At 40.4% G+C, this 15,967-nt stretch overlaps 1 protein-coding gene across 12 annotated transcripts in view; it reads right to left on the bottom strand.

Moving 5' to 3' along the window:
* The window catches only part of rapgef3 (Rap guanine nucleotide exchange factor (GEF) 3), a 29,536-nt gene that overhangs the window by 5,712 nt on the left and 7,857 nt on the right, over positions 1-15,967 (bottom strand). For 6 of the 12 annotated variants that reach the window (XM_039799539.1, XM_039799543.1, XM_039799540.1 and 3 more), the window contains 17 exons: positions 14,081-14,143; positions 9,903-10,009; positions 9,696-9,817; positions 8,066-8,243; positions 7,231-7,315; positions 5,134-5,194; positions 4,626-4,702; positions 4,332-4,478; positions 3,695-3,801; positions 2,285-2,373; positions 2,093-2,171; positions 1,428-1,578; positions 1,230-1,312; positions 1,092-1,122; positions 874-949; positions 543-680; positions 221-318 (listed from right to left, as the gene is read on the bottom strand). In XM_039799539.1, coding sequence (XP_039655473.1) covers positions 221-318; positions 543-680; positions 874-949; positions 1,092-1,122; positions 1,230-1,312; positions 1,428-1,578; positions 2,093-2,171; positions 2,285-2,373; positions 3,695-3,801; positions 4,332-4,478; positions 4,626-4,702; positions 5,134-5,194; positions 7,231-7,315; positions 8,066-8,243; positions 9,696-9,817; positions 9,903-10,009; positions 14,081-14,143 — 1,692 coding nt within the window. Of the gene's footprint in view, positions 1-220; positions 319-542; positions 681-873; positions 950-1,091; positions 1,123-1,229; positions 1,313-1,427; positions 1,579-2,092; positions 2,172-2,284; positions 2,374-3,694; positions 3,802-4,331; positions 4,479-4,625; positions 4,703-5,133; positions 5,195-7,230; positions 7,316-8,065; positions 8,244-9,695; positions 9,818-9,902; positions 10,010-14,080; positions 14,144-15,843; positions 15,856-15,967 lie in introns of those variants that run through there. The other 6 variants (XM_039799541.1, XM_039799546.1, XM_039799538.1 and 3 more) reach the window with 2 other exon arrangements.

Here is a 15,967-nt window from a genome sequence, read left to right as displayed (position 1 = left end):
TAGAACGGCCTACAAGTCCTGCTGACATGATTAAACCATTAAACAGAACTGTTTGGATCGTTTTTTTTCTGCATTGAGTACTTTTACTTTGTTGTATCAGTACTTTTACTTAAGGATCTGAATACTTCTTCCACCACTGATGACATTATGTCTGAAGTGGTGACATTTCCTCTTTCATTTTCCAAAATAAGAAATGGAATGGAGGGCACCTATTCCTCACCAGTTGTTCCACTTGGCTGCTTGTGCAGATGAACAGTCTCTCGTTGAGCCCCAGGGCTGTGTAGACTGCAGTCGCATCCAGCTTTAGCTGAGCTCTTTCTGTGTGCATTCAATACATCAAAAACTAAGTTTAAGCATGATGAACTGACAGAGAATGGTACAAAATCTATGAACATGACGCTAGACTGGAATTGAAGCTTGGAAACTGCTTTAATATGCAGCTCTAAATGCTTAATTTAAACAATTTTTACAGGAACCAGCAAGTAAAACGAAAAATATCTTGGTACATAAAAATATATATATACTCTTATATATCTACCCACCTCCTGTAGAGTTCATTTTGACCAGGATGTGATCAGTGCCAGGTTTGACTATCGCTGACAACACGTCCTGTACAGATGTGTTGACTGGGAGCATCAGAGTGAGAGGCTTGTTGTCTGGTCTGTAGATCTCATACAGCACTGCACCGAAAAGACACAGACGTCAAAACATGTCAAGATATGCTGATTTGATAATTCATGACGTTGAGTAACGATGTGTGTTTCTCAGGAACAACACCCACAGATACATGAGCTAATGTGATGGAACTCGTCTGTGTACGCAACCTACTGTAGTGATATATATGATCCAAAAGCGATATAGAGTCTTACTCACCTTTATCTTGTGCTCTGATTGGTTGTAACCTCCCCACTGGCTCCTCACAGTTTGAGAACCAATCGAATTGCTGGTTCTGTCAATATCATCAGAGTGACTCAGCATGTCAGTGACATTAAACTGGCAAATGACATTCTAACTGCTTTCTCATTTAAATGTATCTCTGACGTTAATATTCTTGCACCCAGCTGTCGTGTGCAAAAAGACAAGACGCTTACCCTGCTCAGTGACTGATATCCGTTTTCCAATCTGTAAAGATATTAAAAGATTTTTTTTAAAAAGGTGTTAAATGGCATGCTGCAGTATTTATGATTTGAGAAATAGCTAGATGTTATAAGATAATATAGACAAATTACACTTTGGTTCTCCTCCTTTCCCTAAATTGTTCTTTCAGCATGCTGGACAGACGGAAATCACCTGCCACCTCCTTCTTCAACCTCTGTTGGAGCCCAAATATGGAAATTGAAAAAGCAGGCATACAATTATTTATTTTCTGTCCTCACAATGGAAATATTGCAATACACAGAATGATTAAATGGACCCTGCAATCTCACCTCCAGAGAGTCCAAAGCAATAGGGTCTTCTTTCAGCAGAAGGCCATACAGTGCCACCCATTGGCCAATCAGCTTCACTACCTTCTGCTTGGTGCTGAGAATATAGGAAGCCTTCTCCTGATCGGTACCCTCCGAGAGCTCTGCCTCATAGGTGCAATGACGGTTAAGGGGCATAACATAAAAAGCTTAACAAACAAAGAATTACAAGACACTTTATTTAAGCAGAATATATATATATATATACACACACACACACACACTTATGGCAACTAAATGCTCTGTTTAAATTGCGGACATCATAATCATAATCATCATAAGCAGCAGCAGTGGCAGTACACATTATCCTTATCATCATCATCATCATCATCATCATCATCATCATCACTGTCCATCAATCAATCAATCAAGCTTTATTTATATAGCACCTTTCAAACAATATATATATAATATAACAAAATGCTATTCAAAGTGCTGTACAGTGGTTAAAAAAACAGCAGACAAATGGGATTAAAAGCGGATTTAGAGAATAAAAAAGTGGATTTAGAAACTAATGCACACTAAGACAAATAAAATAAATAAATAAACACAAAAAAACAGTAAAATGTTTAAATCTTTATGAAATACAAGAACTGTGTAATTAATAATTATTGACCATCAGAGGATATTGGTGATGTAGTGCGGGACACAGCTGGCTGGAGGGCATAAAGACTTTGTGGGTGAGCAGAAAGTCGCTCACACAGGGAGCTGCAGGGAGACAAACAACACAACACACAGTTAACTAACTAGCTGACCAAGTCTGATCATCTTGAATCACTCCATTAAAACAGGAAGGCTAGAATACGCCTGCAGGCTCCCACCTATTGCGTCATTTCCATTAGAGTCTAGCTTTACGGTTTCCAATAGGTGTTCCAGGATTTTCTCAGGTGTTCCTGACATAACCGTGTACCTGCACAGAGTACGACAGGAGAAAGAACAGATTCATTTTTTAATTTCCTGACGTATTGCTCTGCACACATTCCTTTGTGTGTTTTTAATTAGTGCCTTACAAGTTAACTCATACATTTGAGTTTAATTTACCAAAATGTATTTACAATGTTAATACACTTAACTATTTACATATTTGTGTTTAACAGTCAGTACTGGCATATTTACATCAGCATTTAAGAATCTACCTCTGTGGATTTCCTCACATTTACCTGAGTCTAAGTTCTGCTAGCATCTGATTGGTTAGTTCAGCTACATGTGATTAAGTAAAACAAGGAAGTGTTGTTGTGGAGCTGATGAAATGTGAAGAACAGTGAAGGGATGCTTAACAAAATGATCCGTCTCCATCCAGCTGTTCCTTCTTATTGAGCGTGATCCAACCACCACATATCGAACCCTCACCCGTTACACCTAATTATACTATTTCAGTGACTCTTAATTTACATGACTGCGTAACCTCTGTCCAGGGACTACAGATGAACGAGACTCCGTCTACAGCCAAGCTATAGGCTCGTTGAGACTCTGTTTAGGCACAGTGGTGCTTCGAGCTTATTGCTAACACATCTTAGTTTATTGCATATACTGTATCATCGGTTTGCGTGCACACTGACTGATAACTGCCCAAAAAGAAGAACTAGAAAAAAGAATTTGACGTAATCATTGCATTGTTTGTCCTGCAGACTCCTCTCCTGTATTTACAACACTTGGCACTAGCATATCATGAGTGAATAGCAGCGTTGGGTGAATCACAGATCATGTGTTTATTGTCGACCTATAAAATGCATTGCCTTCCGGCACACACTGTATCCACGTCATGACAGTTTTATCTCTAAATTGGAGGGCTTATTGCCTAATCAGGTCCAAAAAATTTAATATTGTTTGGGCTCCTCAGATAATACACCTTGGTTGTTTGGTAGAGTGGAGAGAACAAGAGAAGATGGTTGCGGTGTGGGTAAGTGTGCAAGTAAGTGTTGTTAATTCATTTATGTTTGCTAAAACACCTTGAGACTGATAACAAGTCATTCACCAAGGCAGGGTTGAAGTCCATTTATTTTCTGGTTGTCAGATAACAGCCGATTAATAAGACCTTAGCCGCGTTTGACAAAAAAAAAAGATCTGCATACTTGTCCGTCACTGTGTTATGATGACCAATGGCTGTGCTTGTGTTATTGGCGTGATACCGTCTAGTATCTGCCCACGCCCAGGTAAAGTATCTTAATGACTGTAAACCTGCTTGTGAAGTATTGTGCTGTCTCAGAGGTGAGTGCATCAGAGTTTCTCACTTGCTGTTGTTTCCTGCTCCTCCCTGCGCGGCCCAGTCGGTGCTCTTCTCCAACACCAGCACCGTTTTCCCATGCTCTTCCAGCCGCACTGTGTTAGCTTCAACGTCCTAAAGGACACACATGGATGACGAGTCAAAGGCATATTTGGGGATCTGAATATGTGGTGCGCACAGAGAAAAAGCAACGTTACTACATTTTTGACATTGTCTAGACCAGTGCATCTCAACCTTTTCGAGTCGCGACCCCCCCAAAACAATGAGGATGGTGTTCGCGACCCCCCCAAAACAATGAGGATGGTGTTCGCGATAATAATGCTTTGCTTTAAGTTTTAGCAGATAGCACCTAGCCTTGTCCAATGTGCTCCGGGCTCTGTGGATTTTTAATGCGTTTGTGACTTTTTCTCTCCTCCCCATCTTCAGACCCCTTTCTGTGTTCCAGGACCTGCTTATTTACAAATGAAGCTGTGAATACACCACACGAAATGTACAAAACTCACATAGCAATGTAAAAAACATTTTCCAGTCTAGAATATGTTATTTCATTTTTTTTTTCTCCCCAACCATTTGGCGACCCCCTAGAAATTATCCCCAGGTTGAGAACCACTGGTCTAGACATGTAATTAGTTGCTCAGACACACCTTGAGGATGCGTATGAAGTCCTGTTTATCCACACGGAGGAAATGGCAGTTGTCTTCTCTCAAGATGATGGTGGCAGCACGTGGGGCATCGTTCAGCAAAGCCAGCTGCCCAAAGTCCTCCCCCTCATGTAGTGTAGTTACCAGGCCCTGTGTGCACACGGCACTTTCAGCATTGCATTGTACTGGCATCCAATTCCGAAGCAACGAGGCATTTCATGAGTGCCAGTTCTGAGATTGATTATTATTATTATTATAATTATTATTATTATATTAGCAAGCAGTAAATGGATTTACCTTTCCATGCGTGATCACGTTTACAGAGCCTTTCCAGATGATGTACCAAGAAGTGCCTTTGTCCCCCTGACTGAACACTACATCACAAAAATCAGCAACAACATTGGTCCTTTACACGTCTCTGTGTGAATAACCATCACAATTGCATGAAGATCACGTCTACAATGGGCTTCATTATGTATGCATGACTTTCATATTCATGATTGGAAGAGAAAAAAATGCACATGATGCCCTGATTGTCTCCACTGAAGTAATGAATCGGTTTGAATATTCCTGATTTAATACATGGTTTGGTAGAGATAATATATCTGAATGGCATGTTGTGCACAAGAGGATGTTAGGATAGGAGGGCATTTGTGCACATTATAATTAGTTATAATTATCACTCTGCAGTACACATTAGTGTAGTGCAGTGTGGTTCAAATACACAATGAAACTGTGCGTGTCTCTGTGTCCAAGGTTCTTTCTACAAGCAAAGCTCAAACGTCAGCAAAGCTGTCACACTCACAGACTGTTCCGGCCTTGGCATGTGATTCAAAGACCAGCACTGCTGCCAGCTCCTTACGCACCTACAAGCACAACAGGGTAAGAAGTTAGACTGAACTGCATTGATAACTCCTTATTGTTTGATTGTTTAACTCCAAAGGTTCTTTGATCAAAGTAGTTTAAGAATCAGAGGAAACTGCATGGTTTGGTAATAAGCAACTATTATGGACCTTTTTCACAGCAGACATTTTGACTTGTCATAGTAGGAAAAGCACAGCTGAAACTGATAACCTTAACGATGGCTCTATTCCATCAAGTGTCCCAGTAAGCTAGTTCAGTGAGTCAGCATGCACAATACCAGGGCCTCTCCTAAAGCCCTGTTTACACGAAGGGAAGACGCAGATATTTTCCTGCGGTTTGGCCTCTCATTTACACGAAAACCCCGTTTTTATCACAGAAAACGATTATTTCTAAAAACTCTGGCCAAAGTGGAGATTTTTTAAATCTTCGTTTGCACGTTTGCATGTAAACTGAGACAAACGGAGGTTTAGGCAGCCGAGAGAGAGAAAGAGGACGTGATTAGTTGCTGTTGTTGCTATTGTCGGGATTCTGATTGGCTAACGTGGGCTTGAGCTTCTCGTTACACTGCCACCTACGGGTTTGGCGTGCTCTTGACTGCATTGACGGCATATATACATGGGTACATATAAACGAACACTTTTCTGAAAACCGAGAGGTTGAAATGTCCGTTTATGAAAATAGCCGGCCACGTGTAAACGTTGCCTCAGTGAGTCAGCATGCACAATACCAGGGCCTCTCCTAAGTGGAATGCAGCCATCATTAATGGTTTTGAATACACCTGTCCTTTTCCTACTATGACATGTCCACATGTCTGCCGTGAAAAAGGTCTATTATCCCAAATGAAAAAATGGTAGAAACATTATGGGGCAACTGTTGCTTTAACTGCTTTAATTTCCTTTATTTAGCATATAATGGTGAGAATTGGGCTTTCAACAGATGGAGACAATTACAGGATTGTAAAGGATTCAAAACCAACCCTGAATTGGCCCTCTTCCTCCTAGACAGGTATGTGATAGGTCTATTTCCTGCATGAAATAACTTTACAATGCGAGACGTGGATGTACGTCAGTAGCCTACAAGAATTTACGTCCCCCTTCCATTTAGCGCCCAGTTTTTATTTCTTTCCAGTCCGTGTTTGTGTTTGCCTACTATTTTCATTTTGTCCCCCTGTACTTGTACGTGTAAAGCGTCCTTGGGTTTCATGAAAGAGGCTATATGAATCTAAGTTTTTATTTTTATTATTAAGTTGGTTGCTACAACAAACTCTTGCTAATGCTTTGATTCGTGACACAGTGACAGTGATACCCCGTTTAGCCCACGAGACATCCAAAGTAGGCTAAGTTACCGTATGCAACACTTGAAATGCAACGATGCATGGGGTAACGTATTATCTCATTGTAAAAGAATGATTTTTTTGTCTGAGCAAAACATTCATCGCAACTATATGACCTCCCCGTAACGCTAACTCTAAAAGACCTTTACGACAGCAGGTGTGGTAAAAACACTACTGCTTTTGTCTAAAGGGGCTGCTAGAATCAACACAAACTGAAAGTTCCTAGTAGACACTATAGTGGGTAGCAGTTGCTTTTAGCCAAGGAGGACACAGAGGATTAAAAAAACATGATGGACTCTTCAGAAGAGGTCATTAACTGTACTTGGGCTTCTGCGCGCGAAAGTCGCCAGACGACGACTATTTTGTAAACAAAGCCATACTGAGAAATCCAGAGAGAGTTGTGTGGAGCTGGTAGTCTTAATTAGCTTTGTATCAACTCATTTGGCAATGGCTTAGATGTAACAGATGTTCATTAATATAAAAGTTACGCACTAAAGTTTTAAGCAAGAAGAATACTAGCCTTGATTCAAAGATTCAGATTCAAATGGAGCTCTTGTATCAAATTAGATTCAAGGTCTACTATTTCCATCAAAGTACAGATTCTTAAGTGCTTGACTGTCTGACTTTTCTACACACAAAAACTACATATAGTGGCTTTAATCACAAGGACATGGATGTCCAGAGCAGGCAGAAACAGAGACTTACAGAGGTGGAGAGATGAGCTGCAGCCTTGACGTGGAGCAGCTCCTCATAGATGACCTCCAGGTCCTCAGCACTCCTCTGACTGGGGCTAAACACAGGGACATTCAGACACAACACATGCAATCAACCACTGATGCACTTAAAACTCTGCAGGCTTGATGATCAAATCTAACGTCACTGGTTCCTTTGAAAGGCTGTTTGACCCTTATAGGACTGTCAGATATGATCACTATGAAAAGGTCTTTGCTAGATAGGCAGTACCACATATACAACAGGTTTTCATGCGTAATAGTCAGTGGTGGAAGAAGAATTCTGATCTTTTGCTTAAGTAATACCACACTGTAAAAAACACTCAGTTACAAGTAAAAGCCCTGCATTGAAAATGTTACTTAAGTAAAAATATGTAAGTATCATCAGGAAAATGTACTTAAAGTATTAAAAGTAAAAGTACTCAATGCAGAACAATCCTCACATTTTAGAAACTGGAAACAGTTCTGTCAATCAACTAAGTCTTTAATCGGCTAATCGTTTCAGCTGGACTGTGCATTGTTGGGCAGTTTAATTCATATGGAAACATCGTATTTTATAAACTACATGTGTTTTGTCTGCACAGATCTTAATGTGTAAAGTAGCTAGTAACTAAAGCTGTCAGATTAAAGTAGTGGAGTAAAAAGTACAATATTTCTCTCTGAAATGTAGTGGAGTAGAAGTAGAAAGTGGCATGAAAACAAAAGACTCAAGTCAAGTACAAGTAACTCAAATTTCTACTTAAGTACAGCACTCGAATAAATGTACGTCCACCACTGGTAATAGTTCTATAAAGGCTCCACATACTGACCATTTGCGTAGAATCATAGTGAGTAGAGCATCGGGACCCAGCTGAGACAGCAGCGACAGAGCCTCCTGCAGCTCGTCCTCCCACTCCTTCTCATTTGTTACGTGGTTGAGGCCAAACTCCGAGTCCTGGAAGCGGTAGAACTGGGTGTCCTTGTCATGGAAGTTCAACTCGTGTTTCACTTGATTGAGGCAGAACACAGAGGCGGGAAAACACTAAATGAGACCCCAAATGTAACTAAGAGAAAAGATGTTTACATACAAATCAGATAATTAACTAAAACACACAGTTTAAAAGAAAAAGGAAACAAAATTGGAAATACATTTTGACCTTTAAAGAGAATGAGTTGTCATGTAGTAACGTTACAAAACTCCAGAATGATGGATGGAAATCAGATTCATTTATGCAGAGTGATCCCCTTAATTTGATGATGAAGCATTTATATCCTGATTGGAGTGGTCTCTTCCAGGAAGACAGTGCCCCATCCAAAGAGCATAAGTGGTTAGTGAGCACTTGACTGACTGAGAACACATTGTGAGACAAATGCCCTGGCAGGCTCAGTCAAAAAGATTTCAAGCTACTCAAGCATGTTTGGTGAATTCTCAAGTGCAGTCTGAGACACATATATATATATATATATATATATATAAATATAAATATATATATATATATATATATATAAATAAATTCTTGTGGAATTATTATACATACCTTAAAAGGCCTTAAAGGACAATTCCGGCGCAAAATGAACCTGGGGTTGATAACATGTGTGTACCGAGTCCACAGTTCTCTGGGATACGTTTTCATGCTAATTGAATGTGTCTCTAGCTTGAAACAAGCTACCGCAAACCGGTGATTGGCTTATAGCGATAGCCTTCGGGGCAGAGGGTAAATTGCTATTTCTAAACCACTAACAAGGCTCAAATAGCACCACACTTCCACGGGTTACATGCTGCCAGTCCGACATGCCGCCATTCCAACATGCTTCTATTAAGACATGCCGCTATTCCGACATGCTGCTATTCCCTACTTCCCTTTTTTTTGGAGTGGTGGGACATTTGAAAACAATGGAACTGCCACCACTCCGACAGTTAGACGTCAATGTCGGAGTGGGGGTATGTCGGAGTGGATGGCGGAACCCACTTCCACGTTAGCATAATGAGGGTCCCTATGTGTAAACCGAAGCATTGACAGAACTGTAAGTGTACAGACAGTTTATTAAAAAGATATATTATAAAGACTGTGTGAAGTGTGGTGCTATTTTGAGCCTGGGTAGTGGTGTAGAAATAGCGATTTACCCTCTGCCCTGAAGGCTAGCATTATAAGCTAATCACCGGTTTGCGGTAGCTTCTTTCAAGCTAGAGAGACATTCGATTAGCATGAAAACATATCCTAGAGAACGGTCGACTCGCTACACATATGTTATTAACCCCTAGGTTCATTTTGCGCTGGAATTGTCCTTTAATCGCCCAAAAAGACATGATTTTGTTACAAGACATGATTAAGTTAATGTCTCTGTAATTGTGGCTGCTCAAATATTGGTAAGTAAAACTGTCTGGTGTGAATGGTGTACATCCAAGCCGAAAGCAAAAGGCAGATTTATATTTCAAAAATTCATCTCTTTACTTCTTACCATGAACAATGATTCCTTCATCTACCAAGACTTGCCACATTCCAACTGCCTGGCTTCTTGATTGCAGGCATTCATTTTGTTTCATCAGCCAATCAACAAGTTCCTTACCGGAACAACATTGTCTGTGAGAGAAATGCAATGTATGACTATGCATTTAATTAGAGGTTTGTTTTAATGTGGAAGAGATCCCACCACCAGTGTAGGTACCTGTATGTTTTGAGGTGATACTTTCTATCTCGGATCAGACCCGGGTTCCTCTCGATCATAACACTATACACTGATCTCGCTGCCTTCACAACACGATCTGAAAGAAACTTGGAAAAAAATGAAAAGGAAAAAAAGCAGTTAAACTACTAGAATCTTTCTTTTATACGTAGACATTAATGTGAGTTGCGTTCCCTTCTATGTTCTGATCAAACAGGGAGCAAAAGCGTGAGAGGGGGATGTGTACATAAAGAAGGAGGATGTGTAACACAGGCGGTCTTGTTTACTGAAACAGCCGGCTTATGTGTTGGCAGCAGAAAGAAGTTAGCAAAAGAAAACAAGTGTGCATGTGTGAGTGTGAGAGATGGAGACTAGTTTCTTTGCATTTCCCCTCAGCGTGAATATCGTGTGTGTAATGTCACGTACGTCAACAGCGTGAGTGGAGATTCCTGTGGGTGTTGGAGTGTAATGTGGTGTGTGTGTGCGTGTGTGTGGGTTTCAGGGAGGTGAGAATGTGTTAAAAATTGCTGTTAAACTCTCCCACACCTCGCCGAGTTCCCTGCCTCTACAACTCACTCTCTGGGCGGCACGCAGCGACAACACATTTTTCCCTTTCTGACCACCCTCACTGTATTTCCTTTGAAACTCTCTCGATTCTTCCCCACCTCACTCCCACCCCCTGACACACATACACACAACTCACTCGAGTCAGGTCTAAAAAAGACTGCAGACAGGGGTGCAAAACCTGTCAGCCACCGATGCAGAAGCGAGGCTTATGTAACAAGAATGTGCTTTGTTTTTTGGCTGTAATACGGCTGTTCTGGTTCAGTCCTTTTCACGCTTTACAGTACACTCAATTGAAAACCAAAGTGAACCAAACAACCGCCCAAAAATATTTACTGTCCCAATGACTGAGAAAAGTAGACAGTTTTACTGTGTTAGACTCCCTCTCTCACATCTCCTGCACCAGGTCTTGTGACTCCACGAGAGCCTCAGATGGTTGCCTGTTTGTTCATGGATTTCCCTCAAGCCACTGCTATTTGCCCAAAAAAATAATAATTACCAAGAATGACCATTTCCTATATCAGTGTTTTTTCATTTAAGTGAAATAGGGATTTAAGGAAGCAATTACCTACACCCTTTGCCTTTTCTAGTGTTCTACAACTCATTCAGGATATAGAAAGTCATGTACTGACCTCTTCCCGTGATGCTCTTTGGGGGTTATGACACATGCTTGTTAGATCCACATTCACGCAGGACTGCTAATTACAACATACAACCATAACAGACTGCTGTGGGTAACACTACACATTACACACTTCAACCTAGGGCTGGGTGATAGGATGGTATATCTCGTTTCCATCACAATGCCGAAAAACCAGTATTATATAATAATATTGCTGTTACATGTGTCATTTGGACGACGTTTTATGTTCTGATCCTTGCACGTTATGTTTTCTTTTGCACTAAAGTGCTTAATAAAATGAGAAAATTCTCAGTACTTTTCATTTGTCAAGTATTTAATTCACACAGGAGTGTACAAAAATAGGCTGTGTTTTTTTTTTTTAAATAGACTATTAATTTATTTATTTTAATTACGAGAAAACATGCTATATCATGATATATATCGTTATGGAGATATGAAATGACCTATATCGGGACAGAAGATTTTGGCCAAATCACCCAGCCCTACTTCAACCTAATACGCCTGTTCCCAGACCTGACATCAGCAGAGTAAATGTGCTCCAAGGCGTCTGCTGTGCCCCTCTGGAGTTATGTTGTCTCGAGGTCACCAATATTCCCAGGGGCCCATTTTCCCCCGGGACTCACATTCTCAGGCATGTCAGCTCCAAAACGTATTTTCTTGATGAGGCCATTTTCCATTACCTAACCCAGTCCTTATAAAAACATTATCAAAAGCTATATTTCACTGAAGGGAGCCTAGCCCTCGCTGCTAAACCGGACCATCATGTAAACATGCAGAAACATTTAGTCTGTGATTCATAGCAGTGCTGCGCTGAACTGTGTGTTGTGTATTGTCTGAACGTAACCTAACCTAACCAAAGGCCACCTAATCATGTTATCTAGAAACTACAACCCGCAGGTAATTGTTTACAGGGAAAACACCTTTCTCAAGTACAATACGCACTCAGCCAGTGTGCAGCGACCGACACCGATGTAGCTGCACATGGACATGAAGTTATAACCCATTTTATGACTCAGGTCCATAGTGCTGCAGAGGTAATTTTACTGCCAAAAGCCTATTTTCAAAAAGTTGTTTAAGACTGCTGATGTTAAGTAAAGTAATACAGTTTAAGTACACTTAAACTGTAAAATGTATAGGATCTTTATATGATCCTAAATTACTACACCTAGTTTTATTTTTGCAGGGCTACAGAACAGCAGTGCTGCTTTACAGCCTGTACAGTTTGCTCAAACACTCTCCAGCACAGGGTGATTAATATCACACAGGGGTGAACGCAGTCATTTGGGTGAAAGAAGGTAGTAATTGTATTTATCACAACACAATTGCATGATCTATTATGTGTATTGTTTTCTTTAACTTGCTAGAGTGTTAGTCATGTAGTACAGTCCGTGGTTTTGTTTCATGCATTTTTCTTGTGGGGTGGAATGATGATGAGCACAGTTATCCACTCTGTAGGCGAGACATTTCTCTGTTTCTTACTCTCAGTGACCTTGGTGGGCTGTGTTGTGTGAGAAGCAGCTACAGATGAACACTGTGTGAGTTGACGAGAAGCGTAATGCAGCTCTGTGGACTACAAATACCTGCCTTTTTTTTTCCTTCTGTCTGTGTGAGAAAAATACAAGACCACTTTTTAGAAGGCAACATTTCCATCCTGCAATACATTATGGATATGTTGTTTTTTTCTCCCTTTCCAGGCCTTTGATTAGGTCATTAGGCATGAGTTTTCAGATCTTTCCAGTTGTATCTGTAGTTTGTGTGAACTTACACATCTGACCTACACGGGAAAGCCTCACAAACACATTTTTTAACTGTGCACAACCTATGTATCCAGTCTACAAAGTCCCGTATACCTGCAGGGCAGAACCCCCTCAGCCAAAAGAAAATGAAAAGTATGTTTTGTTAACAAAAATTACACTGGGACATGTCCGACTTTCGTTACACAAATGAAAAATGTATTTCTAAATGTGAGCAGAGATCAGGAGCTGTTAAGCTTGTGATTAAGTATGGTGAATTCTACTTCAGTGTGCTCGTGTCTAAATAGGAAAACGACATCTTTTGCATCTCGTATCAAACTCAGGCCACAACAATCAAACACAGGTTATCAAAAACAATCCGTCTTGTCCAGTGCTATCAGAATGTATGATGCTCATTAGTGACTTTTAGAATCTGGATCCAACACTTGCTAAGCAACCAAACAAAGCGTCAAGATGTTAGCCACACAGCATTGATTATTTCTCTCTCTCTCTCTGTCTACTTTTTCTGTCTGGCGGAACCCAAACAGAATTGACTTTCCATGACGGCCTACAACCCTGTTGTGAGTGTTTTCAAAGTTCTCTCCTTGGCATGCTGTTGAAGAAACTGAGATAAGGCAGGGTGAGGGGCCTGGGCCGGGTGAGGTATAGGGCTTGGGAGTGTAGGGAGGGTCAATTAACTGTGGGCCCTGGAGTGGCCTTTAGACTCCTTGTGACTGCCCTGCTAGGAATGTGTTTTTTAAGACTCGCTTGAGTAGTAATGCAGGATATTATAACAACAAAAGAACAAGTTCAGCAGTTTGAGAGGATGCAAGCACTGCAACTCTGGATGATGGCAGAGGTCAGTAGACCCGTGAGGAGAGAGAAACGTCTAAGCCGGTGATAGTTTAAAGACTGACAAGAAGCCTGATATGTGCTTGAAAACATGATTATGAAATTGTTATGAAGAAGAAATTACAAGGATATCATATGACTTAAGATGCTAGACAATAATTAACCCTGATGATCAAAGCTTAAAGACAATCCAGTTTCCAACAGTCTTATTAGAAATGTCCGTTTTCAATAATGTTGGAGACAATCTTGCTTCAGTGCTAAAACTTTCTGAAATCACACTTGACACTCTGACATTGTGTGTCTTCCTATGTTCAGCAGGGGTCTAAGACCAGTGAGAACCTTGGATTACTCTCTGCTGTGGGGATGTGATGTACCAAGGCATAGCTCACCATCTCTGGTGTACACACCTGCTTCATAGTGTCCTTTGAATTCAGGGCCTCTGGCAGCGGAGTCTAAGAGAAACAGAAAGAGAGACGTTATCACTACTGAGCCATTTCTGCAAGTCCAAAGCCTCTGAAATAAAGCAGACAACTTTCTATGGAACGGGATTCCACAGGAACTAGCTGGACTGGTCGTTGATGATTACCTCGCTACCGTTGCACCAAATAAACAAATATAACCAAGCTGGACCGTCCAGATAGAAAGAATAATTATTTATTTTCATTGGGATGAAGGTCAACACAAATGCATTATCTCAATCTGCGCTGTGTTACCATTGTCTCCAGCGTGGTGTGGGTGGGTGTCAAGTGAGTGTGATGAAGTGGGAGGGAAAGAGTTCATAGACATCAGCAAAGGAAAGTACATAGCCTGTTGCCATGCATTTTGCTGAGTGAAAAGGTTGCTTTTAACTATGAACTACGCTTTTTATATGAAAAGGCTTTTGAAAATCCATCCATTTAAAGGTTAAATGCACTGCAGCATTTGCAACATATACACGCATGTAACCATCTGCCTATATTATTTATGGAGACTCCCTACCTCTGCACAAGAGTCAGATCAGCCCTAACTTGCTGCAATGTACAAATATTTATAAAGGCGTCATTGGTGAGACCTGCTGGTGGCAGAAAAATAGTGTGGTTTTAGTGGTGCTGAGTCATTTCAATGAATATAATTCTGGATTAATGCATGGCATAAACATCATTGATTCCTGCTGTTATTTGTCATTATTATAGCCTACAATTTAAGATCAGTTGCTGGATAGAATAGTTTCACAGTTTTTGCCGACTGCTTACACACTGAAATCAAAAGTATTCCACAATTATCAAAACCTTACACTCAAGGAGCAAAACGTTGGGCCAGATGTGCACCGATAATAAGCACAATGTCCCCTTCACACTTTTTGCTAAACAATACACACAGTGATTTGCAAAACACTAAACACACTTGTATACATTAGACACAGAAGTACAGCATATCATGACATCTCTTCCTTGCAATTCCAAAGCACTGACTGTCAAATGACCACACCTACGAGCCAATCTGTGAAACACAGCCATCAGGTGTGCAAACACATGATTGCTTAATTGACACACCAATCAGGTTCAAGCACTAGCCTATACAAATGCAGCAGGTAAGAGTGTTTTCTGTACTGCATTTTCAGTTTTTATATATATATATATATATTTTTTTTTTACTGTAATTGTAACCTGTACTGGATACAGTATTTTATGTCTGTCTGTTGTTTGCTGAGCTAACAGTGTTACGCACACTACTGTAGTATAGCTGTATGAAAACTGGGACATGTTGTTGTTGGGATTTCTCCATGTTGACATGTTGACTGATTTGGGTATATGGAGAGAAATAAATTATATTTTCGTCAGTCTGCAGCATTGGTCTTGTGTAGTGTTTGGTGAACTTATTGTAAATTTGCACTTTCTCTGTGTACTTCATTTACAGTAGGCTACACTAATCACTGAGAAGTAGAATTGCTAAAAGTGTTTTAGGTTGACTGGTTAACTGGTTGAAACACGTTTCATATGGTAACAAAATATGTTTTTTATAAATTTAGTGTATAGTTTTTGCAAGTGTCTCATTTTGCAAAGGGTCTGAGGTGTTGTGCTAATTGGGTGTGTGGTTGTGTTAATCGAGTGTAGTGTTTTGAAAAACCGGTCCCTGCTTTCAAAATAGTGCTTAAGCAATCGAAAAAAAATACCTGTAAAATATTGTTTTAATTTGCCAGGTGTGGCTGATTGCCTGTTGCTCCTCTGCAATTTGATTGGCTGTCTGCCAAGTAGTGTATATAGCCTATGTCGTCTTCTGCTGGTAGCTGGTAGTTC

This window comes from Perca fluviatilis, chromosome 5 (assembly GCF_010015445.1).
Source record: "Perca fluviatilis chromosome 5, GENO_Pfluv_1.0, whole genome shotgun sequence".
Classification (NCBI taxonomy): Eukaryota; Metazoa; Chordata; class Actinopteri; order Perciformes; family Percidae; genus Perca; species Perca fluviatilis.
The sequence above is the reverse complement of the archived record's forward strand: the minus strand, read 5'-3'. Positions and strand labels throughout refer to the sequence as shown.